This window comes from Beauveria bassiana (assembly GCF_000280675.1).
Source record: "Beauveria bassiana ARSEF 2860 unplaced genomic scaffold BBA_S00026, whole genome shotgun sequence".
Taxonomy (NCBI): domain Eukaryota; kingdom Fungi; phylum Ascomycota; class Sordariomycetes; order Hypocreales; family Cordycipitaceae; genus Beauveria; species Beauveria bassiana.
This window is the reverse complement of record NW_007930861.1, coordinates 242,152-266,038: the sequence shown is the minus strand read 5'-3', so window position 1 is coordinate 266,038 and position 23,887 is coordinate 242,152. Positions and strand designations below refer to the sequence as shown.

The following is a 23,887-nucleotide window of genomic DNA, read 5'->3' as shown; positions in this document are numbered from 1 at the left end:
AACACTAATGACGTAATCCTCGTATAGCATACGTCGCGTTTGTCAACACTAATGACGTAGTCCTCGATGGCGTCGTCGCGTTTATTGACAGGAATGGCATAATCCTCGATGGCGTCTCCGCGCTTGTTGACGGGGATGGCGTAATCCTCGATGGCGTCGCCGCGTTTATTCACAGAAATCACGTAATCCTCAATCGCATTGTCCTTTTTTTGTTTGGCCGAATTAGTACGGCGACCATCAAAGTGGCAGCAGACTCATACAGCATACCGGAGGAGTGGGCGCAGCAATGGCAACGCCGGCGGCAAGGACGGAGATGAAAGAGAGCTTCATGGTTTTCAGTAGGCAAGTGGTGATGAATGTGACTCGAGGAAAAACTGCTGGCTGCTTGTTCAATAGAAACTAGCTGGAAAGTTCTAATTATATACTACATCTTCTTCGCAGATCACAGATGCGCCATCTGGCATAGGCGCGGCGCCAAGATCGTCCAAGTTAATGTAAAGTGCCGCAAGTGTCTGGTCATTGGCGTGTCACTGTCTACGCCTCTGAAATTCCTCTGCGCCAACGTGCTGTCATCAGCAATAAAGGAGCTGTAATGAATGTCACCTAATCAAGCTTGCGCAAAAATGGCTCACCATGATAGTTTGGCTTGTCATGTAGGCTCAAAACCAGTCATCTCAAAATACCGTACTGATACAGCTGATCCATGAGGTTGGCGTTGTCAACGTACTATTACAGAATGAGGCAGCGATTTGCCAAGCTTCCGGTTGGATGGTCTTTCCGGTTGTTCCATGCGCAGGCCCATCTGCTTGCCATCAACAGTTGCATCAGTGTTGAACTTTGCAGCGACAAATTATGATTACCTTGCTCGATATGGTAGAGATGGGCTTTTGGATACTAACGATGATGTTTTCGGGGCTGTGTTGTACAAACGGTCGGTCCTGCGGCAGCAGTCCGTGAGTTGAGATAACTATCTGGCAATGTGGCAATCAACTATGTTTAATTGGCAAAAACTGTACCGCCATTAAAACTGTACCGCCATTCCAAATGAAACATGATTAAAGTCGTACTGGAAATTCAGTATGAAGCTACGGGCTACGGGCTTACCAGCTTGTGGTTGCCGCTCCAAGCCGTAGGAGGCGTCGCGGCTTCCTGTGTATAAGCAACGGACAGTGAAGGGCTGGCGCCAATAAAGACTGAGCAGTCACGCCTACTGATAGTACACCAAAGCTTTGACCAGAGCTTAGGAAGTACTACAGATTCGCTCATGCAAACGTGTTATGCTTACCATTGGAAAAATTCCCCTCTGCAAATAGTCAGGATGCCGTCACATGAACCAACCCTTCCAATCAGGCCCGGGCCTTTGGATCCGATCCAAGCTCTTGCATTGGATACTAATCATGTAGGAGAAATTTTGGGGTTCGGTTTTTGGGGCACTTTGGAAAGTGTTGCCGAATGAGCCGGCTCAGGTACGCTCGCGTATCGCTGCAAATCACACCATCTTCTCGACCGCCCTCGAACTCCTCCCAAGATCCCAAGGCAAGAACCGGTGACGCGTCACAAGCCACCACGGAGAGGAGAGGGTGTCAAAGTATCAACTTCATCTTCTTTATGTGTGGCGGGGAAGTGCCCGCGTGCAAGGAATCGAGGCCCCCCTCCGGAGAAAAGTCAAAATGCTGTACAGGATGCATATGTGTCGATGCTGCAGAAGAGGTAATGCTCCGCCTCGTGAAGCCACGCAAGGGCAACTATTGGATAGTCGCATCTTCGCTGTGGCGTCCTGCAGCAGACAGTTGCAGTAGCCCCATGGGGCGGGCTACTGTGATAGTTGGCGGAGTTATATGGATGGTTTGCTTTTGGAAATTCAATATTTTTACACAACATTAGAATAGAAGGAGCTGAATGTAGAGCGGCCCGACTCTACCCGGCGCCGATAATTGAAATTATAGAGAAGGGCCAATCCATAGCCCTGGACTGAGCTCGCTGCTGGTATAATGCTCTGGACTCTATGCCTCTGTACTACTAAGCTGCAGTGACGATCTGTAAAAGATTGTGCCCCGTAGATAAACTATCCAGATACTCTCAGCCAGCCATCTTGAATAGCTCAGTATTAGATGAGGAGGGGCAATCGCGGGGATTCAGTGCCGGAGGGGCGGGGTTCGGTGGCCGGCTTCTTCACTTGCCATTTCAGGTCATCATCTACAGGCAAGACCTACTCCCGCAACACCATACCCGCTGATAGTGTACGTCATGCATCTAGTATTAGCTTCAGTTTTCTGTTTGAAAGATGTAGCGACAGAAGCTCGCAGCAGGAAAGCTCGCAGCGTCATCCTCTCCGGCGTCGCTGGCCCAGCTCCCCCACACATGACGGAGATTGTGTTGGTGCGCGGGCATGATTATAGCAAGCATTCAGAATGCCACAGGTGCCAATTTATGTGCAACACAAACAGCTGTTAATGTCTCAGAGTATCTGAACATTTTCCAGGCTCATATAGCGTCATGGTCAATCAACGCAGCAAGTCCGGTTGCTGGACCTGCCGGCTGCGGCGCAAAAAATGCTCCGAAGACGGCTTGCCGTGTTCCAATTGCAAGTCTAGAGGCGTTGTGTGCCATGGCTACGGCCCTAGGCCTGCCTGGAAAGACCGAGGACAGCGGGAGCAGGAAGAGGTCGAGAGACTTCAACTTCGGCGCCGGTCACAGACACGCTGGCACTCGCAGCTTCCCCAACTCTCGGAGCAGCATGCAGAGCGACAGTCTTTCCATGTACAGAATAGTGACAGAATTTGCCCTTCTCCCGCGCTCGTTTTTGCCTCACCGCCGGATATGACGCTGCAGCCGTCGCCGCCTCAGTCGACCGAGGAACAAGACCGAGAGCTGTACGAACTGGCTATCCTTGATCCGCAACCCAGTCTTCCCACTCCGAATACACCATTCGTGCTGTCAGATTTCTGGGTCAATGGCATGGAGGGGCTGTTGAGCTCGAGTCCGACATTGTTCGAATCTTCAGTGACGACATTGAATGGTTCAGTTGAGAGCCCCCAAAGAGACAGTGCCGGGGAGAAGTGTACTCGTGCGGTGATGCAAACATTTGCCTCGGCTTCGATTCATATGCACACATTGCAGGAGCGAGAGATTGAGCTCATGATGCAGTTTCTTGGTGACGATTTCAACAGACTGCATCCGTGCTACCAATCTTGGTCAATAACAGACAGAGCATGGCTGATGTGGCTGCTTCAGCGCTCGCCTGCGTTCTTCTATGCCGCTCTAAGCACGAGTGCGTACTATGAGTTTCTGAAAACACCGCCGCACCATGGCAAGCGCACCGAGTATTTTCGAGAATATGATGGATTTAGAAACAAGGCAATAGAACTTTACTGCAATCTCGTCAAGGTGAATGGCGGAGGCAATGACCAATCACTGGACTGGACTGCAAAAGAGACGGTGATTTGCAGTGTTCAGCTGGCGATACTTGAGGTACGAGTTCTTTGGCGCTGATTCATCGCGTAAAGGGCGACTCTAACATGATGACAGTCATTGAGTGAAAATGTTGACGGCACATTGACCTATATCAATTCGGCCTCGGACGCACTAGCCAGGTTATCCGAGGATCCTGGCTATGTAGTTGAGCTATCTCCGATCAAGTCGGCCAGTACACCCTCGGTCTCTGGTATGGAGCGCAGAGCCGTCGATTTCTTCACCTGCATATTGATTTGGGTACACATATTACACTCTTCATCGTGCCAGTCTTTACCTACCGCTGCCAGCCTATATCGTCGCATTCTGTCGTCGACAACATTGGACGAGACGTTTTTAAAAGTTGCTGGCTTTGATTGCTGGGTACTCGTCGTTCTCATGGACGCCGTCGAAGTTGCCATCTGGAAAGGAGATCAGGATGCCAAGAATAGGCTGAGCATGAGAGAATTGGTTAGCAAAACAGAGGCCATCCTGTCTAAAATTGGACATCGGATCCAGTAAGTATCGTCATTCTCCCGCGTCGAAAAGTTTTTTTACGCGTCTTCTTACCAGAAGCAAAAAGGGGGGTTACTAATGCGCAGACGCTCATTTATGCGCATGCCGTCGCCATTTACATCCATACAATCACGTCGGGATGTCACCCGGGCGTGCCAGAGATTAGAGATGCGCTTGAGAAGTCTGTACCACAATGGGACAAGGTTTCCTTTGGGGCCGGAGAGTTGAGATGCATGTCGTGGGCCTTTTGCGTGTCGGCCAGCCTGGCGACGGGTGCACACCGCAGCGTGTTTGTGAATGTGTTAGCCGAGGCTTCTGCCGCGGATCCTAGTTCAGCAGCAACAGTAGCATGCTTGAAAGCGGTAAGCGAAGAGTGTTGGAAGATTGGGGACGCGGGGGGTGCTGAATGCAATTGGAGGACCGTAATGCAGAGCTTGAAGCAAAGTATACATATAATATTCACATGAAGACATTTGACAGAATATTTAAATCTTGCCAGACGGTCAACCGTATCCATTGTGTATGTTGTACTGTGAAAAAAAAAAAAAAAAAAAAAACGCTAGCTACTGTTGCAACTCAAAGACGGCGCACCACACGTCCATGGCCATGACGTTGGTAGTACCCGAGTAAAGCGGCTTCTCTAATTCTGTTTTCAGTTCCTGGACAGCATCATTGATTTCAGTCTCCTGGACCTGTGGAAGACGTGCGTTTTTGACTCGCTGCTCAAAGCAAGGTCCAAGCACATATTCGACTTCAAACTGGCCCTCGCGCATGTCTTGTTCAGGCGTCACGAGATCCTCTTTGGCTACTCTGTATCCAGCCAACTGTGCCGCTCGCAGAATAGCCTGCTGGTCCACACCAGAGCGAACATTTTGCTCCCGCAGCTCCGACGGGCCCTGCGGCTTATACCTGTGATACAGCGCCTGAGCGCGCGTCGCCAGAATGTGCGCCCGCTGCGGTTCGTGCGACGGCGTGTACGACCACTCGGCCACGTAGATGGGCGCGATACCGGCATGGGAAAGCGTAGTAAAGAGATTCTGCACCTCGGACTCGTCGGGAAAGTAGAAGAGGCATTGGCAGAGAACGGCTCCGTCAATGGGCGCATCCTTTGGCTTCCATAGATCCGTCAGGAATGACGCGGCGTCGACTTGATGAAACGATATGCGAGGGCCCAGAGCTGAGTTTTTAATGTGCTGCTGCGCATCGCGCATCGTAAAGGGATGACCATAGTCCATTTGCGCGGTATCAATCGCAGTCACGTTGCCGGCGTCGCCAACCACGGCAGCGAGAGCGACACTAGACTCGCCTTGTCCGCAGCCAATATCGAGCAGTCTTTGGCCCTTTTTTACGCCCCAGGCGTCGATAGTGGCAAGTCGAAGCTTGAACCTGGGAATGTGAAACTTTTCCAGGAGAGCAGGGTTATGCAGGGAGCTGGCCAGGAGGGACTCGATTAGAGTGTCCCTGCCCTTGTCTGGGACGTTTGTAGCAGTCATGTTGGCAATTATAGCAGCTTATTTCGACGTTTGGAATCGAGTAGAGAGATACTTGGATGTTGATTTTCTTGTTCTTGTTGTTCAAGAATGAAAAACTTGCTTCCGGGGGCAAGTCGTCGAGGAAGCAAGTTTGGTGGCTTGACTGCCCTGCGTATTTGGTTCGCGCTCCGTTGCCGCAATCTCCCGTGTCTACAATGCCCGTGGCAAGCCGATGGCCTGCAGCCAAACACAGGAAGCTGCTTTTATTATTGCAAGGAATATGGCATATGTGCTTCCTTTGTTTTGCATCATCGCGTTTGGTACGATCTACTTGCGGGTTGCAAAGTTCTAGACGCTGGCGAGGCCTTGAACCCTTTGCGGCGAGAAAGGATTCTTGTACATTGGGTAATGATGTAGTTTTCCACCAGAGCTTGCACTAATAGATATAATAATCATTATAGAATGCGAGTAGAAGACGAGGCGCGCGCTGGACTCGGTGAAATATCTTGTAGATACGGTCCACTAGATTGACCAGCCACCAGTCACATGTTCACGTCAGGAGTGCCATTCCATATAAAAGCAACACTAAAATCTTCGAGATGCAGCCAACGTAATGAATCAACTGCATGGGCTGCGTATCGTGCTACAGACCGGATGGTTCAGCTGTCACGTAGATTTGGCGCAGGCACTACTTGGCGCCGCGCCTATTACTATATCAGTTTTCCTTGCAGATTGATTTCGAATGCTACCGGGCCAAATATAAAGAAAAAGAAAAAAGAAAAAAAAAAAAAGAAACAAAAAAAGGAAAAATCATGGACTTATTGGCCAGAATGCAACCTAGAAGAGGGGTAACCAGCAAATGCGGAATGCGCTGTAGCGAGACAAGGATACGAATACGTGGTGCTATCGATTGCAGGTTACTCAGTAGGCGGCCATCCTCGGTCTGCATTTTCATTTGCCCTTGAAGAATCTGAGACCCATCTTGGGTCTCACAGGCATGTCTGGCCTTTCTGAACTTGCATGCGACCTGCATTTTCGCATTAAAAGGAGCGGCGGCGGAGAAAACGGGTAGTGGCCGAGTCGCCGTTACGGACAAGCGGCTACGATCCAATTTGTGTCCGCATCTCGGGATACCTTGGACTTGAGGGCGCACGAATCTAACGGGTATAGAATAGTTTTGATCTGTCACATGAATCTTACATGACCAAACCAGTGGTGTTATTCAGGGATCAAGTACTGTCCTCGCCGTCGACTTGTCTGCATTGCCGCAGCCGGTGTAAGCCGGCAAGCCGGGGTGCGGGGTTAGTCAAAGTGCGCCTGTAACCCCCCATGGGGCAGACATGATGGCATTGGACGGAAAAAGCCGCTGTTGCGGTATGAGAGCAGAGAAGGGGTGTGTGGACGTCTCGAGGCTTCAGCCGGTATTTTGCCCACTGAAAAGCGCGCAAATGCAAGGACGCTGAAATTCATTACGGTACCTTGACGTATTTTGTGCAAGTTCAAGGTATATCAATGTGCAATTCACGATCTACCACTAGTAATCAAGCCCTACATAGACCCTCTTTCTCTATAATTAGCCATTATCCTTGCGAGTGATACAAGTGAGACAAATGAGGCCGCCATCCCAGCCTCTGCCGTTGAATGCACACGTTTCACTAGACAGCCGAGCAGCGCAGCCTCGTGGCACACCCGATTCGTCCTTGACAAAAGTCACAGGACTGAGCTGTCTTGCCTAGATGACAAAGTGCTACCTACTAATCCATACCAGTACGAAAGTACAGATGGCAGTGATAAGGGAGAGACACGTGGGAGGGGATGGTTCAGAACAGCCATCGCCAGTGGACTGGTCACATTCTTGGCGCAAAATAGAAAGCAGGGCATGGTGCTTGTTTTCCCCCGCAACTTGCACAAAGTAAAAAAGCGCCATCTACAAACTAATTTTGACTAACGGCCCCCGCGAGATTTAGGCCGACACTACTGCAGACCCTAGGTAGACGGCAAGACGGGTGGCTGGCTACGAAACGGCCGCGGATAGTATGCCTCACCCTGCCGAGCGATCGTTTAAATGCAAACTGCAATTCACTTGTATTAGTGCGTGGCATATAAACTGCAATGATGAATACAGCACACATGTCCATGGCAGTCACGTCGCCGGTTGCATGCGTTAGGGTTCGGCTCCTGCTCTCTCCGCCCACTTAAACAACTTTTCCCCCATCATGACAGTTCATTGTTCAGTTCAGTTTTCCGGAGCGGCTTCATTATTGAAAATTAAACCCCCTCATCTACTCGCATGCCCTCTCAACAAACAAAACAGCGATCCCAAACCCTGCCAGACAAGTACCGATAGCTAGCAGGGGTAACTCTTTCTCTCTCAACCATGCTCGGCACAGAGGACCGATTGCGGCGTGCAGACCAAGAGGACGAGGTCGACGACGACGGACAGTATGCGGAAGAATCGCCACTGCTAAGGACATTGGCCCAAACATTGCCATCCGACGACGATAGCAGCCCCAGTGCGTATTCTCGACCTGGCGGCTCATTGCCAACCGTCTTCAAGGTCACCGTCGCGGCTAGCGTCATTATTTTAATATCAGACGTGGTCGCCAGCGTGCCCATGACGCCCCGGCTAGTCATTTTTGAGGATATTCTATGTCGCAACTATTACGATGCATGGGGAGGGAGCGGCGATTCTCGAATGGGCGACTGCAAAGTTGAGCCCGTGCAGGCGGAGCTGGCTGTCATTAACGGTTGGAAAGAAACGTTTGATACTATCCCAGGTACGTACGATTCGTGTCCGAATCTGCTCTTTTCTTCTTCTATCCTTGATATTTTTTTTTCACTTTTTTCACTTTTTGACGCATAAATTCTAGGCGTCCTGGTTTCCATTCCCTATGGTGCTTTGGCAAATCACATTGGTCGCACCAATGTCCTCCTGCTGGCTCTCTTTGGCAGCTTGTTGAGCGAGTGCTGGCTCGCCATAGTATGTAAGTTTTCCTTTCCGCCTTTGTATGTTTTTTTTTTTTTTTTTCAAAACAAAAAAAAAATATTCTTTTTTGCTGGCTACCATTTTCTCGTCTTGCCTCTGCTCTGGTAAAAAGTGTCATTTTGGTGCTCTACTTATTATCACGTATAATCATTGCACATCCACTTACAGCAACAACAACACCAGGCTGGCTGCCGCAAAAACTGCCGCTGCGCGCCATGTGGTTCTCTGGCGTCTTTCAACTGATCGGAGGCGGCGGAGCAACTGTAATGGCCATGTGCTACACTATGATTGCCGACATGTGTACGCCACAGCAAAGGTAAGTCTTGCGCCAGCGTCAGATTTGCCAAACGCCGTGGTTGACCAGGACTCGTTTCGGTTTGTGTAAAAAGAACGACATCTTTTTCCTACATTCAAGCCGCCGTTTTGGTTTCAGAGATAATCTCCATCCCCTTGGGCTCTGCCTTTGTGTCCACAAATCCTTGGATACCAATACTCGGTAGCATTGGCATCCTGGCGGCAACCTTGGTCGTTGTACTACTGTTTCTCGGTCGCTACCTTCCTTCGTCGCCCCCGAAATACGAGCCTATATGTGGCAAAGACCATCATGACGATGGAATTGTATCCTCGAACCCTGTTATTGACTCTGTCGCCGCCACCAATCTGCAGAAACCTGCATCGGCTTCGACATCAGTCAATGCCGTTGGCCATTGGCTGTCGAGAGATGTATTGCTAATGCTCGTGGCCTTTTTCTGCTGCCAGCTTAGTCGTCAATTCTCGAGCGTGTTACTCCAGTTCAGCTCATTCAAATTCAGCTGGGACTATGCAAAGGTTTCTTCACAGCATACCACCCCAGCACTAAGCCGTGTGCAATCAACCTTTCAACACTTGTAATTCTAACCACCCCCAACCTCTTTTAGGCGTCTTACCTCCTCCCTCTTCGTGCGGGAATCAACCTAGCCGTACTATTCTGGGTGATTCCTCACCTCGTCCGATTCTTCACCCAGCAAAGAGGCCTCGTTCAGTGGCAGGCGGACAAGTACGTCACGCTGATCAGCGGTGTCTGCCTCGCCATCGGATCCGTCTTGATCTTTCTCTCGGCCAACCCGCTTGGCCTGGTGCTTGGCCAGATATTGATCGCGTTGGGCTTTAGCTTCACAGTCACGGCGCGCAGCTTCCTCACGGCCATGGTGGAACCGCGGTTCCTGAGCCTGCTGTACTCTGGCGTCACGTCCGTCACGTATGCTGGCCTCATTGTCGGAGGGCCGGTCTTCTCCACGGCCTTGAAGTGGGGTCTGAAGCTGGGCGGGATATGGATCGGCTTGCCTTTTCTCGTGGCTGCCATTTTGTTTACTGTCGCAACCCTGACGACGTTGGCGGCAACGGTGACTGGGTGACGCGCGGCACGGGGTTGCAATATATATCCTGAGAAATACATGGCATAGTTCTTCAAGGATACAAAATTTCTTCTTTTTTTTTTCTGGATTTTGCGCATTATGAATTAGTACATCAAGAAGCTCAACTCTTGGAAATGAAGAGGAAGAGGCAGCAAGGGGTTACATGTGTAACTATGGCGACTTGATTGGATGCTGCAAACTGCCAAGTGGCCCTGCTTGCTCCCCTGTAATTCAAAGATCAGCTTAACTAAATCTAGAGTTGCAAAAAAGTGTTGGGACGCTTGCTAATGGTCAATTGTGACTTCTTTGACACGCCAGCCCGAGTTGCCGGTAGAGTTGCTGCGGGGTTGTGCCTTGACCTCTTGACTTATCATTTAGCCTTTAACGGCCTGGTAACCGGCAAGACCAAAAATCACGAGAGACTGTCACATGTAACAACTAGATTGTTATCAATTGCTTTAAAAGCGGCCACGGAGTCTTTTTTTTTTCTTCTTTTTTTTTGGCGACAATTGGCCTCGAGCATGTTTTACCTCTGAAGCGCAGACCAAAAGTCTTCTACCAAGATGGCTGCCAAATCTGCATGGCGCATCTCGCAAAAGGTCTTGGTCCCATTGAGCAGCCTCATGATCATCTACGCCTTTTTCTCCGTCGCTGGTTATCACAGCCCTTTTAGACAGAATGGCAAAGCTAAATTGTTTACTACAAGTCGCCTGCCGGTACAGTTTTCCATCTTTCCGTCCCCGCCCACTCTCGGAATATACAAACTAACAACGGCAAGGAAAAAAAGTCCGGGGAGCACTTTTTAAACTACCGCAAAGAATCGGCCCCGGTATCGGTATATCATTTGCTGCACGTTTTGCCGGCTGTCCTCTGGAGCATCGCCATGCCGCTGCAGCACGTCGAGACGTTGCGAAAGAAATGGCCTCTTGCCCACCGCGCAGCCGGCTACGCCATCCTCTCCCTCTCGCTGGTGCTCAGCATGTCCGGGTACTGGTTCTTTCTATCAAAGACTGCATACACCCACGCCAACGTCTTCCACATGCACAGTTTAAAAGGCCTCGGTCCCATCCTCCGCTGGCCGACGTTTGAGCTCACACTCTGGGTGATTGCCCCGTTCTACTGGCTGACCATTTACAAAACGGCCGTGACGGCGCGGGCCAAGAACTTTGTGCAGCACCGGAAATGGGCGGTGCTGCACACAATCTGCGCCAGCTTCATCTCGGTCGAGCGCGTTACCCTGAGCTTGCTCTACGGCATTGGCTACGCGCTGAGCTTCTTGCCGCAGGAAAAAGTCCACGAGTTCTTTGGCGTCGGGCACGCGGTGCAAGACATGGCCGAGGCGGAGCTTGGTGTGTTTGCATTTGCCAATACTCTTTCGCATGCCGTCATTTTATCCTGGTTGGCTTTTGAGTGTGGGCGGGCTGGATACTTGGATAGTGTAAAAGGCTATTTGTCGTCTCGCGTCAATGACGCAGCGGTTGCGAAAAAGGTACAATAATAAATAGGGAGAGAAGGTGTAGACCTGCCTACGTGATAATACGTCACGGGCCGGGAATAAAATTAGAAACCCAATTTTAGGGTTCGAGGCATGGACAGCATCATGTAGAATTAGTGATTGTGAGGGCGTAAGAATTATTTTGCCAAAATACATCGCTGCAACCGCCCAGGGATCGCCATGAGAGAATAAATAGTACCAACACTAATAATAAAGAAAACAAGGCAAGACTGAACAACGCCAGGAAAGCTCCATATATGCAACCATGAGAGGAAGAATTGACTGAAAAAAAAAAAAGAAAAGGAAAAAAGAAAAAAGGTACTAAAATTGAAAAATCATGAGCTCAAAGCAGTCAAGTTTGTGTTTCCCTGCTTAAGTATCGTCTTTTCCTTTGGAATGTTATCCAGCACCGCGTCGTCCAGATGCAAATGATCCTTGACGACTTGCTTGGGCGTGAGCGCCAGCCACTGCGCGACCGAAATGTCGGTAAACTTGGGCGCCTGCAGCACCTCCAAAAACACGAGGTCCTCGGTGCCCGTATTCTCTACATAGTGCGCGCCTGCCTTTGGGATATACCCGACGTCGCCGGCGGTAAAGTCAAAGGTGCGGCCCGCGTCGGGCGCCTTGTACACGGTGGCGCGGCCGGAGCCCTGCAAAAAGTAGTCCCATTCGTCAGAGGTCGTGTGCCAGTGCATCTCGCGCATCGCGCCCGGCCGCACCGTGACGAGCGCGGCGGAGAAGCCCGCGGCAATGGGAAAGCTGGTCGGGTCGAGAATCTTGACGGTGCCGCCGGGCGTCTCAAACGGTTCCTGCTGCGACCAGTGGTACGTGTAAGCGTGCGCGACGGGCACGGCACCCGCGGGGCCCGTAACGGTTTGTTTGGCAATATCCTTGGGCTGCGGCGTGCCGTCGAAAATGTAGAGCTCCTTTTGCGGAATGTCCCGAAAGGCGTCGACGGGCGCCGCAAAGTTCTTGGCCAGCACCGACGTGGGCGTGCGGGCAAACATTTCCGACACGAGAAAGGTGCCATTCTCGTCAAAGTCGCCCTGGTCAAAGACGAGCAAAAACTCGACCCCTTGGTCAAAGGCCTGAATCGAGTGCGGCACGCCGGCGGGAAAAAACCAGACGTCGCCGGCGCACAAGTCGTCGGTAAACGTCTGCGACTCGTCATTCACGGCGGCGACGCGCACGCACCCCTTCAAAACCAGCGCCCACTCGGCCGCCGTGTGCCAGTGCAGCTCGCGGTACGCGTTGGGCGCGAGCTTCATGTCGACGCCCGCCATGGCGGTCGCGCTCGGCAGCACGTCCGTGTTTTGCTGCCGCGCCCAGCCCGACTTTTCGCCGGACCCGAAGCGGTTGTGCGACAGGCCCATCGGCCACATGGCGTTGGGCACGCTGCCGGCGTCGGTGCCCGGCGGCGCAAAGAGGTCCGGGTTCAGCTTCTCGTACGCAAACGTGCGCGCGCCGTCGGCCGAGGCGCCCTTGCTGCCGCGGTACGGCTCCGGCTTGTCCGCGCTGTTAAAGTCGAGGTACAGGCCCAGGTCGGCATCGGCGTCTTGCCCCTGTACCAGCGTGGGATTGTCCACCTCGGCGCTCTGCTTTGTCACGTCGGGAATCTTGGCGTTGCCGCCCAAAAGACTGGCATCGCCGCGAAGGCCGCCGACCGGAGCCTGCACGCTAGCCAAGGGGGGTGTGACGCCCGCGATCGGGCCAGTGTTTCCGGCATACTTGATTCTTGTAGTTGGGAACCCCCTGTCAGCGTCTTGTCATGCAGTAGTAGTAAGATGTTGGAAAAAAAAAAAGAGGTCGTTTTCTTACTGTGGCGCACCGTAAGCACTACCTGTCAAGGACAAAAGTAGTAATGTTTTTGAGCTAAACATCATGGTAGCTGCACGATCCCGATGTGGCTGCCTTTAAATCGAGCTGAAGAGCTTCTGACAAGTTGGCAGACGGTTTGCGTTGAAATACTGTTCAACTTATCTAGTGCTTCAACGACAGAGCTCGGAGAACCGTCTTGCCCTCTTTAAATACTCTCGCCCTTTCCTAGTGCTTTGACACCCAGAGCTCGGCATCGAGATGCCGCCAGATTCGCACGAGTCAATATCGTCATGCGAGTGTGTCCGGGCCTACAAAAATCTATCTAGCCTTGATGAGCCGCGCATTCCGGAGTGATCAAATCATCGAGACTCGAAATCCATCCATCATCATTGGTTGCGTGTGGGCAACCTAAATCTAGAGTCCGACGTTGGGCTCCACGGGGCATCCGTGCCACACAGTTCTAGTTATCTAGGGAGGAACAAGGTCGATTCGCACAAAAAAAAAGATGCCAACGTAACTAGTTGGAGCCTCTTGCGACAGCCGCCACCGCAAGTAGCTGCATTCGGTGATGCTACGCCGGCACATGTGTCCCGCAAGGAAAGCGTTGTAGCTCAAGTCCCTGCACTGCCCCCCTTGGAGCTATCTGCTGGCCCTTGGGGCCTTGGCTGCATATGAAAGCAATCGTGCGCTCTTGTGCCGCTCCCGCTTCTCTCTCTCTCTCTCGCGGTGGCCGTGGCCGTGGGTAGACAAAGTTCTCGCTTCCCCCCCTCCCATCATGCGCCACTAGATAGCTAGAGGTAGTTAGTACATGCCGAACACCCGATTGCGTTGCATAGGTTCCAGCAAAAAAGAGGGTCTCAGATCCGCATCGGCCCCGGGCAGACTGGGGATGCGGGAGAGCAGTCAGATGGTCGGTGTGCATATCCTCTTTTGCCGAAATAGGTCCGTCAAGTCGCAACGCCTTGGAGTCTGCTGTTGATGAGAGAGCTGCCGCGACCCGTGCATACGCGTGGCCGTGATAACCGGGTCCCTGCGGGAAAAACCCCTCTTGGCGAGCTTTTCGCTTTGCTTTGGTCATTAATAATGCAACTCATCGCGGCTCAGCAACGTCTGCGGAGGGAGGAGGCTCAGACAGATCGGCGGCCAAGACTAGTCTTACCGCTTGTTCCATGGAAAACCTACTTATGGGAAAAAATGGAAAAATGTGGTTTGTCAGTTTTAGTTGTGACCACATCATCAAAGTAAATTGCCAAGCTTCTTTTCGCAGAATTGTCCATGTTTTCCCGCTATGACCTCATCGGATGGCAGCATCGGAAGTCGAGCTCATTGGGCAACAACGTTGATGCTTTTGGGACCGAGATGACTCGGCAAGGACGCTAGCTAGGGCATGAGATTGGTGACAGAATTACCCGATGCAAGGAGAACCCCCAAATCCCGTCACCGACCACTCTAATTGACACAGCTTCCAAGGTAGCCGTGCGAGCTGCCAACTCAAACATGATAACCTTGTCTCTTATGCTCGAGACGTGGCATACCCACAAGCCAATGACGCCCTAGTAGTATCTGCGCCGAGAACAAGTTGGGCATCATACAGATACGAACTCTTGCTTGAAAGAGCAGACGTTGTAACAGGGAAAATTGGTATGAATCGTTGCTGTGCATTGGTGCGCCGCCAGAGTGACATGTCATGCCACGCTTCTGTCCATTGTACTAGCATGGGCTAGACAAGCCGAGCGGCGAACAAGATGGAAAGAACAACTGCCTTGTATCACTGTTGTTGCTGTGTCTATGCGATGCCGATGTTGTTGCTTGTTCAAGCGAGTACATGTACCAAAGCATGCAACAAGGGGGGACATTTATACGTGTCGGCCAACCTGCCTCCTACCCCAGACATCCTCGAATGGAGTACTCCGCTCGGCAAAGCAGGGTTGCTGAATTCTCCGATATTAACTGCCTCTGGCCCTTTCGCTGCCCACTGCGACCTAGTTTTACAACCACTATGAGCTATGTGTAATTAATCCCCCGGGTACATATGTCGTATCCAGCCAGCCGTTGCACATCCACACCACCGAGGGCGTCGTACCACTATACGTACTGAATTGGTATTATACACACACTACATTTTCTATGAATCCTTTCTCTAACAATGCACATGCTGCGACAAAAGGGTCGACAATCTCGGCATCGGTCAGACGATGTGGGCGTCAAACGCAGCAGTATAGATCTTGCGAGCTCGCACATGTGTGAAAATCAAAAGTCTGGGGAACAATCAAAGGAGAAGGAGAAGAATCGATAAAGAGACAAATGACAGCGAATGGCGGATAGCGAAAACGATCGTCCCCCGCATAACGGCACCGTCGGCACGGTACGATATGTACTGCAAGCAGCACGCGCGTCGCTCATGTATGTACACGACGCAGTATATATATTGCCCCATGCATACTTGGTTCGGATCTTGGTTCCGGGGCCACCATCAAAAAATGAAGAACCCGACATCAAACTTGGTCTTTGCTGATAATTGACAGTACAAACATCAGCGCTCATGACGGTTCGCATCCTGCGTTCGAGATTTGGTGGTTAGGCACACTCTGAGCAATCTCATCGTCACATCTAGCCCGCCGAGAACTGCATGCCGTTTTTTACGGCCGACAAATCCAGTATCGCCTTGACCAACGTTGTACGGCGCACTGGTTCAAAGAGCCAAGCACGCCTGAAAGATTTGCCGGATACGAAAGACGAAGTTGCTTCAATCAAAAAGAGCGCCGGGTTTGTTGCATTGCGCGGTAATGTGATTGCCTTGCAAGTATCGCAAAGACGCGATACCGATGGCTGAATAGATGAAAAGAATGGCCTGGCTCACAGCCGCTTAAATGAGTCAATTCAGCCATCACCTCAAGGGACCACACAGAGACTGATGTGCACATCAACGGCCCCGTCAAAGGTTCATATTAATCTTACAGTTGATCAAGCAACTTGTCAGCCGCATGATTAATATTGAATCCATAGTATTCTAGCGAGGTTTGCAGTTGTATGTCAGTATAGAGATAAACAAGGAAAAATTACAATGGCGCAGACGGCGCTTCTGGCGACGCATCAGATATACCTGTGCAGAAAATGAAGAATTTGCTTTACTGTTGCTATGATGACTCGATAGCATTCTTGGTCTACCCTGCAATCAAAGCATCCCTAGATTCTGTCGCCCAGAACCGTCGGCGCCCTAAGGATAAATATCTTCGGCGTCAATATCAGCAGTCCATTCTTCTCCGGTAATCTCGCTCGATGCCTTTCCGTATTCTTCCTTCTCTGACTCCCAATTATCTCAGACTGGACTCGTAATTTATCAGTCGTCTTTCTGTTGTAGAAAAAGTACACCATGTCCTTGCTCTGATCTAAGGAATAATTTTTTTTTAAAAAAAAAAAAAAAAAAACTCTCGGCTCGCATCCATGTGCATGCTTCACTTTCGTACTGTTGGTCACTGCAGCAGTTTTTTGACAACCCTTATGGCGCGCGAGTATTATGAGTTTCCAGGCCGTTTAGTATGAATAAACAAGACCACGCACAGTCCGATAGCGTACAAATTAAGCGAGCCAGATATTGTATTTTTTTTTTTTTTCGCCTTTCAAAAATTCATTCGACCCCGGAGGCGTAGTGGTGGTGCTTTACATCGTAGGTGGCTGTGGCGTGTGAGAGCGTCGAACCAAAATGGTCATGTTGTCTTCGGATCAGCTAGTGTTAATATTCATGATCGGTCCATCTATACGCAGCCGAGACCCGTAAACTTCATGGTGACGAGACACGAAGAATCTAGACATGCCTCACCAGTTCAAAAAAGACTGAATCAACACTTCATCAAACTCTGCTTCGTTATTCATATTCATTACAGTATGTATGCTAAAAATGTACTTGTTTCCTTGATCCGTCTACAGGAGCGCCTTGAGCTTGCCAAAGTCAGGCACACCCAGACCAGTAGAAGCATCCCAGCCCTTGGCAGCAGGGAAAGCCTTTTGCGTGTAGCAGACGTTGTTCTGACCTTTGGTAATGTCACGCAGGCCGTCTTTGCCCTTCTTGTAGAGCCACGGGTTGAGGAAACCGAGAGGGCTCTTACCCTTGGAAACAAGAAAGTCGTTGAGGAGAGCAATGATGGAAGCGGTGGTCGGGGTAGAGGCGCTGGTGCCGCCGCTTCTGCCCTCACGGCTACCACTAAAGACGGGAAAGTTGGTATAGAGGGCCGCAATGTCAGGGTAGGCACGTCCAGACGCGTTAAAGGCGGCTTTAGTCGAGCTATCGAGTGTTGCAACGTAAGCTTTGACAGCATCAGCTTGGTAGTCGGGAGTGCCAAAGTGGTTAGAGAAACCACCGCCACCATCGGGGAAGCCCTGCTCGTTGGAGCCATATCCGGTAGTCCCACCGACAGTGGTGACCCAAGGGCAACTGGCGGGGAAGGAGGGCTTGTAAGTGACCTTGCCATCCTGGCAAGCGCTGCTGCCTCCAGCGCCCGAGTCACCGGAAGCAGTGAGAACGCTGACACCACGAGCGCCTAGCTTCAAGAATTGGGCACAGACCGCGTCGGCATAGTCTGCGGGAACAGTGGGCTCATCGTCACCATAAGAAATGGAGTAAGTCTGGGAAGGGTGCTCCAGAGCCAAAGTGTACTTGAGCCAGTCGAGGTACGGCTCGTTTTGCTCACCACCAGGTCCAGTGGTTGGGGGGCTACCGGGAGTAGAGTAGAAGACGGTCTCAATGGGGTGGACCAACGCAACCGAGATTTGAACGTCGAGATCCGCTTCGCCGACACCACCAGGTTTGGTGGGGCCATTGTTAATGGGTACGACGGTGAAAGAGGTGTTGGAGGGAATATCGCTATCGTACTTTTTCAGATAGTTGCTGAGGCTGGTGGGATCCGGAACTTCTCCCAAGAAGCCAGTGATGCCAAATGTGGTCTTGCCCGTAGAGGCATTGTAGCCATGAACGTTGTAGTTCTGGCGAAGACATTTGGTCGATGAGCCTTCCTTGGCGCAAACATCGCCAGTGCGAGCCTGGTTGGAAGACGCAGGAACCTCCTGAATGGGGATCATGTTCTTGGTCAATCCAAGGTCGGAAAAGAGAGTGGTAGGTTGGACCATATCAATGGCACCATGAACAGATTGAGGCAGACTGTAGCTGGTGGCACGAATAGTCTCGCGACCAGTGGCAGCATGAGTGTAGACACCATAGTCAGCATCGAGTAGCTTTTTGGCCTCGTCAACGCTGACGGAGATGGTAAGGAAGCCGCTGTTGACCTGACCGGCGTCAATGCCGTGAGAAGACAGCCACTCGGTGACTGAGTCAACAGTGTCCTTGGTAGGAGCAGTCAGAGTATCGACCTCTTCCTTGGTAAGGTGCTTGCCGTAGTCGGCATGGTCAGGGTCGCTGATCTCCAGAGTGCGCTTCTGCAGCTGGTCTATATTCTCCTCTCTGAGGCGGATGTGGAGATTCAATTTCTCGTCCGCTGGCGCAGAGGCCTTGAGCTGCCATCCGTTGGGGACAGAGGGAAGAGCTTGCTTGGTGATGAACTGGTTCAAGGGGGAGGCGACAGCCAATGTAGCCACGAGAACTGGGAGAAGGAAAGCCATAGCGAGGAGCTTTGGTAAAAAAAATTAATTGTGACGGCTCATGAGATAGTAGTCAAGAAAGAGGAAAAGGGGCCAACGACTCTTAAATACTGGCGGGGGAACCAGTACTTTTGCTTTTGGTGTTCTGGGTTCACCGTGTGATTCGCGAAGCAGTTGAAACCGACGCATGATGCAATAACAAGGCGGGGAGGGGTTGCATCCGACAATTTCATCAGCCAATCGGATTAGCCAACCGCATGGACGCACTTGCCTAAAGAAGAAGGCAAGCATAGAAGGCAGGCAGGCCGGTTGCTTTGCGAGTGGAACAGATAACGCAACAATCAAGAAGCGTCTGCGTTACCACTGCCAGACCAGAAACTTTGGGACTTGACCAGCCCCAATTGGCGGATACAGTGGCGATCTCATGGCGGAACCCGGTGGTCTCATCGTTCCAAGTGGAGAGTGCTCGGGTCGCCCAGCCAAGTTATCTGCGACGATTGAGATGACCTGCCCTAAAGGTGAGGTATAGCAAGGGGGGGCTATAATTTTTAGCCGATTCTCTGTCGTCTCCGCACCCACACGGTTTGGCCGTCGGGGGGGCTATTCGCTAGACTGCCTGACCACGGATTACCATCTACATCCCGGAGCTGGACTTCCCAGACGGGAAGCTTGTAAAGGCCACGGTCCGACTGTCCAGTAAATATATCAAAGGACCAGCCATGCTTTGGGCAGGTCAGACCTGTGCTGAGGACGATGCCAAAGTCCTCAATGTCAAAGGGCGTCCCATTGGACAAGGGATATGCATTGTGCGGGCATTGCTGGGGTTACGGCGACAGTTAGCAGAGTAGCGGCAGAAACACGGGTTTCGTCTCAGACTAAATACGCACATGGTCGACGGCGTGCACCTTGTTGCGATACCGAAACACCACAACCTGGTCCTTTAAGTCTTGGCCTTCGCTCGGAGATGTTGCCGCGCCGGACGGAATGGCAATCTCGGCTGCGTGCGAAGGATCCGTCTTGGGGACAACCAAGATGCGGCAGCCGGGCAGCCTCTTGGCGTTGCAAGCCCGTGGCTGGATTAGATTGCCCTCATCAGCGCCGACGTCGGGGAATTGCGCCAGAGGTCCCACAAAAACCCATTGAGCTTGTGGCCTGGTCGGGGGCCAAAGGTAATTCATGGTTCGTGATATATACGTATGGAGAATGCGCAATGGCGGGGAGGAGAAGAGAAGATGGAGGAAAATATCGTAGTCGTTTGCTTGGATCTCTTCCGCCGCCATTACGTGAACGCCCCCACACGATAGGGGGGCGAGTGGGCAATACAAAAGTCCACACCACGCGAGTTGCCCTTTTTGTATAAGTTAAGGCCAACATACAAAGTAATGTTAACCTATGAATGATGTTGTCCGAAGTTTCGAATAATCAATTCACCTTATTATATGTATATGGCGGGGGACAGAGAGGGAGCATCGTGGTCCACTAGGCCGGCAGCCGTTTCAGCACACCCTCTCAAGTCAGTGGCTGCAGCCTGCAGCACTCGCCGAGATTCGTGGCTGTCTGACAAATGTGGCTGCCCTGATTTCGCCCTGCCTGAACCAAAGAAAATCGCTCTTCTTTTGTTTTTTCTTTTGTCCGTTTTTTCCCTTCATAGACTCATTTCGATCTACGGTTTTGAACAGGGTACATGGTCATCGGCCTCCGCCTACGCCTCCGCCATGTACGAATTACTGGTCCTGCATTTGGCATTCCACCATTGCATCGGCTACCAAGATAACAATTGACAGCAGAAAACAATTGTCAAGACCTGGTGACTTGGACTTGATGATGACCGGATTTAAGATAAAAGTTTATCTGCACGTGAACATCCTCTTTGATGCCAATGCGTTGCCAACTAAATATCTTTAAACGATCACCATTTCAGCTACACGTGACTTCGCGTGCGCCCTTTTCCGCGTCGCGTTTCAGGGATTTAACACAGGGCCCGATCGCGACGTCATGCATTCTCTCTGCCATGACATATAGTGTTGCTGTCTCTTCAAATTCCGTTTGCAGATTTTTATCTATACCTCAACTCATCTGGTATTTGTCTCTGCCTCAATTGATTTTACTGCGCCGCGAGGTCGAGTCCGCCAGGGTGAACGCAATCTGAGTGGCAATTCACGATCCTCTTAGCGTCGCGCGCCATCGCATTCCGGCAATAATCATTCTGCGAAGATTGGTTTCTTCCTTGCGAATCAGCTCAGCTGAAACCGCCTCTGCATCGAGAATCTCGAATTTTAGCATTGGATATTCGGGAAAAATAATGGATGCAGGCTCGTCTTCCGACGTCGAGTCCATCATGTCCAAAGCAAGAGATGGCTCCAGCCCCGCGAGCTCCCCGCCGCCAGCACGCTCGCCACAGGTCAACCCCGAGATGATAAACGACGATGAACTCGAAAAGGAAGAGGACAAGGCCCGCATTGCCAATAACCGAGCAGAAGAAAAGCGCCGTCAGGCTGTTGCCCGTAAGCGTAGAACGAAAAAGGCACAGACCAAGGCGGAGCGTGAAGCCCAGGCTAGACAGCTCGACGAGCTCCTTATGAAGAGTGCGGCGTTCAGCGACATCTTGACCAAAAAAACGCAAGTCCTTGGACGAGTGGGAAGTAGCCTGGACGGTCAAACCCTTGGGGAACATGACCTGCAGATGGCCAAGCAACCAAAGTGCCTGGTTGGTGGTACCATGCGTGACTACCAATTAGAGGGCCTTACTTGGATGTATGAGATTTGTTCGCAGGGCATGAGCGGAATTCTTGCAGACGAAATGGGACTGGGTAAGCCAATATTATGTGATATCTTCTGGAATACATGTAGGCTAACAAGCTCAGGCAAAACCATCCAGACAATAGCCCTCATTGCTTTGCTTCGAGAGCAAGAAAACTATCTTGGGCCCCATCTCATCGTTGCGCCTTTAAGCACGCTATCAAATTGGATGGATGAATTTGGGAATTGGACGCCATCTATCCCGGTGATAATGTATCACGGGACACGCGAGCAGCGCCAGCAAATCTTTTCCAGCAAAATGATGAAGCATCTGCACGCCGGTCGCCCCACGGACAAGTTCCCGGTCGTCTGTACATCCTATGAAATGGTCCTTCAAGACAAATCTTTTCTATCGCGCATCAATTGGGAATTCATCATTATTGCAAGTATGCAGCAAACTACAGCACGTGCGCTCTACTGACCAATTGATAGGATGAAGGACACCGTATGAAGAATTCCGAGGCCAAGCTTTTTCAAGAGCTTCGGCAATTTACTTCTGCTACCCGTCTGCTTATTACCGGCACGCCTTTACAAAACAACCTCAAAGAGTTGTGGTCTCTGCTACACTTTTTGCTACCCAACATTTTCACAGACTGGGAATCCTTTGAATCTTGGTTCGACTTTTCGGGGCTCGAAGATGAAGAGGGGACCCAGGAGTTTATACAGGATCAGATGAAGCAAGACTTGGTCAAAAAGATGCATCTGATTCTACAGCCGCTGCTGCTCCGTCGGATCAAACAAGACGTCGCTGCATACCTCCCTCGGAAGCGCGAATACGTGCTCTTTGCGCCAATGACCAAGGAGCAGACGGATCTGTACAATGTTTTCAGCAACAAGAATATTGACACCCGTGAATTTCTTCAGAACAAGGTGGAAAAGCAAATCATGTCGGCGAGACTAGCATCGGAGAACCTCAAGGTCGACAGAAAGCAAAAGAAGATTTCACTTCCGGTTCGGGAAAGTCCGAGAGGCAAACAACCACAAGACAAGACAACAGCATCGCCGGCCAATGCCTTTACTAGAATGATGGGCAAGTCTACTCGCGCAAAGTCTGTACAGCCAAAAGGAGAAGCCACTCCCCCCCCCGTAAAGAGCGGCTTCAAGCGAAAAGGCCAGACACCGACAGAACCTGAGCCAAAGAGTGCAAGGTCCAGCCGCGGGTCTACACCGGCATCCACACGTGGCCGTCCCAGAAAGTCACAAGCATACAAAGATGATTCAGAAGACGATGACGATCTTTCAGACGCAGAATTTGAAGCCAAACTCGTTCAAGAGATGGGAAGTGCCAAAGATTCCGCCCCAGAAGAAGATTCGAGATCAGCCGAGGATATTGAGCTCGCCCAGAACCTCGAGCTAGCCAGTAAGTTCAAAACTTCCCTGCATGAGTCTGCTCTCATCTAATCCCTTCACAAAAAAGAAAAGCAAATCGCCGCCAAGAAGTTGGGAAATACCCTTGCTCAGCATCGCCTCGTGTGCAATTCACCACACAATTTCTACAATCCCTGGGCCATAGCCACCGAGACACCCGTCGACGAGTCCATCGTCACCGCCTCTGGCAAGATGCTGCTTCTCGATCGGCTGCTGCACCACTTATTTGCGCTCGACCACAAGGTGCTCATCTTTTCGCAATTCGCGATGCAGCTCGACATTCTCGAGGACTACTGCCGCGAGCTGCGCGGCTGGAACGTCTGCCGCATCGACGGCGGCGTGTCGCAGCAGTCGCGTCGCGAGCAAATACACAGGTTCAACACGGACCCAGACCATCGCGTCTTCCTGCTATCCACCCGCGCCGGCGGCCAGGGCATCAACCTGGCCAGCGCCGACACCGTCATCCTGTTTGACTCGGATTTCAACCCCCAGCAGGACCTGCAGGCGCAGGACCGCTGCCACCGCATCGGCCAGCAGCGGCCCGTCATCGTCTACCGCCTCGCCACGCGCGGTACCGTCGAGGAGCAGCTGCTGCTCGCGGCGGACGCCAAGCGGCGTCTGGAGAAGCTCGTCATTCGCAAGGGCGGCTTCAAGACCATGGGCCAGAAAATGGGGGACAGCGGCGCCGCCGCCGACGGCGACGGCGACGCGGCGGCTCAGGTGGACGCCAAGACGCTCGAGCAGCTGCTGCTCAAAGACGGACAAGTCTTTGAAACGACGGGCGGCGACGACATCCTGAGCGAGGCGGACCTGCGCGTGTTGTGCGACCGCAGCGACGCGGCGTATGAAAAGGCGGCTAGTGGAGAGACGGCCGACGCAGAGGGCTACTGCGTCGTGGAAACGGGCGCGGACTCGATCAAGATGAATTTTAAGGGTGGAAAGTAAAAATGGATTTAGACTGGTAAAGAAGGAAAAAGTGTTCGTTGTTCTGGTAATG

At 51.6% G+C, this 23,887-nt stretch overlaps 9 protein-coding genes across 9 annotated transcripts in view; 4 read left to right on the top strand and 5 right to left on the bottom strand.

Moving 5' to 3' along the window:
- BBA_07637 (uncharacterized protein) overlaps window positions 1-330 on the bottom strand; it is a gene marked incomplete at both ends in the record, with an annotated part of 567 nt that extends 237 nt beyond the window's left edge. The window contains 2 exons of the mRNA XM_008602734.1: window positions 33-203; window positions 268-330. Of these exons, the coding sequence (XP_008600956.1) occupies window positions 33-203; window positions 268-330 (234 nt within the window). The remainder of the gene's footprint in view (window positions 1-32; window positions 204-267) is intronic.
- Window positions 331-2,496: 2,166 nt separating this feature from the next.
- BBA_07636 (C6 transcription factor) lies at window positions 2,497-3,972 on the top strand (the record flags this gene model as incomplete). The annotated part of the gene is made up of 2 exons (XM_008602733.1): window positions 2,497-3,471; window positions 3,529-3,972. The coding sequence occupies 2 exons, from the start codon at window positions 2,497-2,499 to the stop codon at window positions 3,970-3,972; spliced, it is 1,419 nt and encodes a 472-aa protein (XP_008600955.1).
- A 557-nt stretch (window positions 3,973-4,529) lies between these two features.
- BBA_07635 (SAM-dependent methyltransferase) lies at window positions 4,530-5,459 on the bottom strand (the record flags this gene model as incomplete). Its single annotated transcript, XM_008602732.1, has 1 exon — window positions 4,530-5,459. The coding sequence occupies one exon, from the start codon at window positions 5,457-5,459 to the stop codon at window positions 4,530-4,532; it is 930 nt and encodes a 309-aa protein (XP_008600954.1).
- A 2,356-nt stretch (window positions 5,460-7,815) lies between these two features.
- Window positions 7,816-9,818, top strand: BBA_07634 (MFS multidrug transporter; the record flags this gene model as incomplete). Its single annotated transcript, XM_008602731.1, has 5 exons — window positions 7,816-8,215; window positions 8,309-8,422; window positions 8,593-8,740; window positions 8,925-9,252; window positions 9,342-9,818. The coding sequence occupies 5 exons, from the start codon at window positions 7,816-7,818 to the stop codon at window positions 9,816-9,818; spliced, it is 1,467 nt and encodes a 488-aa protein (XP_008600953.1).
- An 883-nt stretch (window positions 9,819-10,701) lies between these two features.
- On the top strand, window positions 10,702-11,316 carry BBA_07633 (uncharacterized protein; the record flags this gene model as incomplete). Its single annotated transcript, XM_008602730.1, has 1 exon — window positions 10,702-11,316. One exon carries the CDS (start codon window positions 10,702-10,704, stop codon window positions 11,314-11,316), a length of 615 nt encoding a protein of 204 aa, XP_008600952.1.
- A 332-nt stretch (window positions 11,317-11,648) lies between these two features.
- On the bottom strand, window positions 11,649-13,196 carry BBA_07632 (oxalate decarboxylase family bicupin; the record flags this gene model as incomplete). The annotated part of the gene is made up of 2 exons (XM_008602729.1): window positions 11,649-13,047; window positions 13,132-13,196. The coding sequence occupies 2 exons, from the start codon at window positions 13,194-13,196 to the stop codon at window positions 11,649-11,651; spliced, it is 1,464 nt and encodes a 487-aa protein (XP_008600951.1).
- A 3,856-nt stretch (window positions 13,197-17,052) lies between these two features.
- On the bottom strand, window positions 17,053-18,744 carry BBA_07631 (family S53 protease; the record flags this gene model as incomplete). Its single annotated transcript, XM_008602728.1, has 1 exon — window positions 17,053-18,744. The coding sequence occupies one exon, from the start codon at window positions 18,742-18,744 to the stop codon at window positions 17,053-17,055; it is 1,692 nt and encodes a 563-aa protein (XP_008600950.1).
- Window positions 18,745-19,271: 527 nt separating this feature from the next.
- BBA_07630 (Rieske domain-containing protein) lies at window positions 19,272-20,003 on the bottom strand (the record flags this gene model as incomplete). Its single annotated transcript, XM_008602727.1, has 2 exons — window positions 19,272-19,541; window positions 19,611-20,003. The coding sequence occupies 2 exons, from the start codon at window positions 20,001-20,003 to the stop codon at window positions 19,272-19,274; spliced, it is 663 nt and encodes a 220-aa protein (XP_008600949.1).
- A 1,022-nt stretch (window positions 20,004-21,025) lies between these two features.
- On the top strand, window positions 21,026-23,835 carry BBA_07629 (SNF2 family DNA-dependent ATPase; the record flags this gene model as incomplete). Its single annotated transcript, XM_008602726.1, has 4 exons — window positions 21,026-21,533; window positions 21,588-21,829; window positions 21,955-22,882; window positions 22,940-23,835. 4 exons carry the CDS (start codon window positions 21,026-21,028, stop codon window positions 23,833-23,835), a joined length of 2,574 nt encoding a protein of 857 aa, XP_008600948.1.
- Window positions 23,836-23,887: the final 52 nt, after the last annotated feature.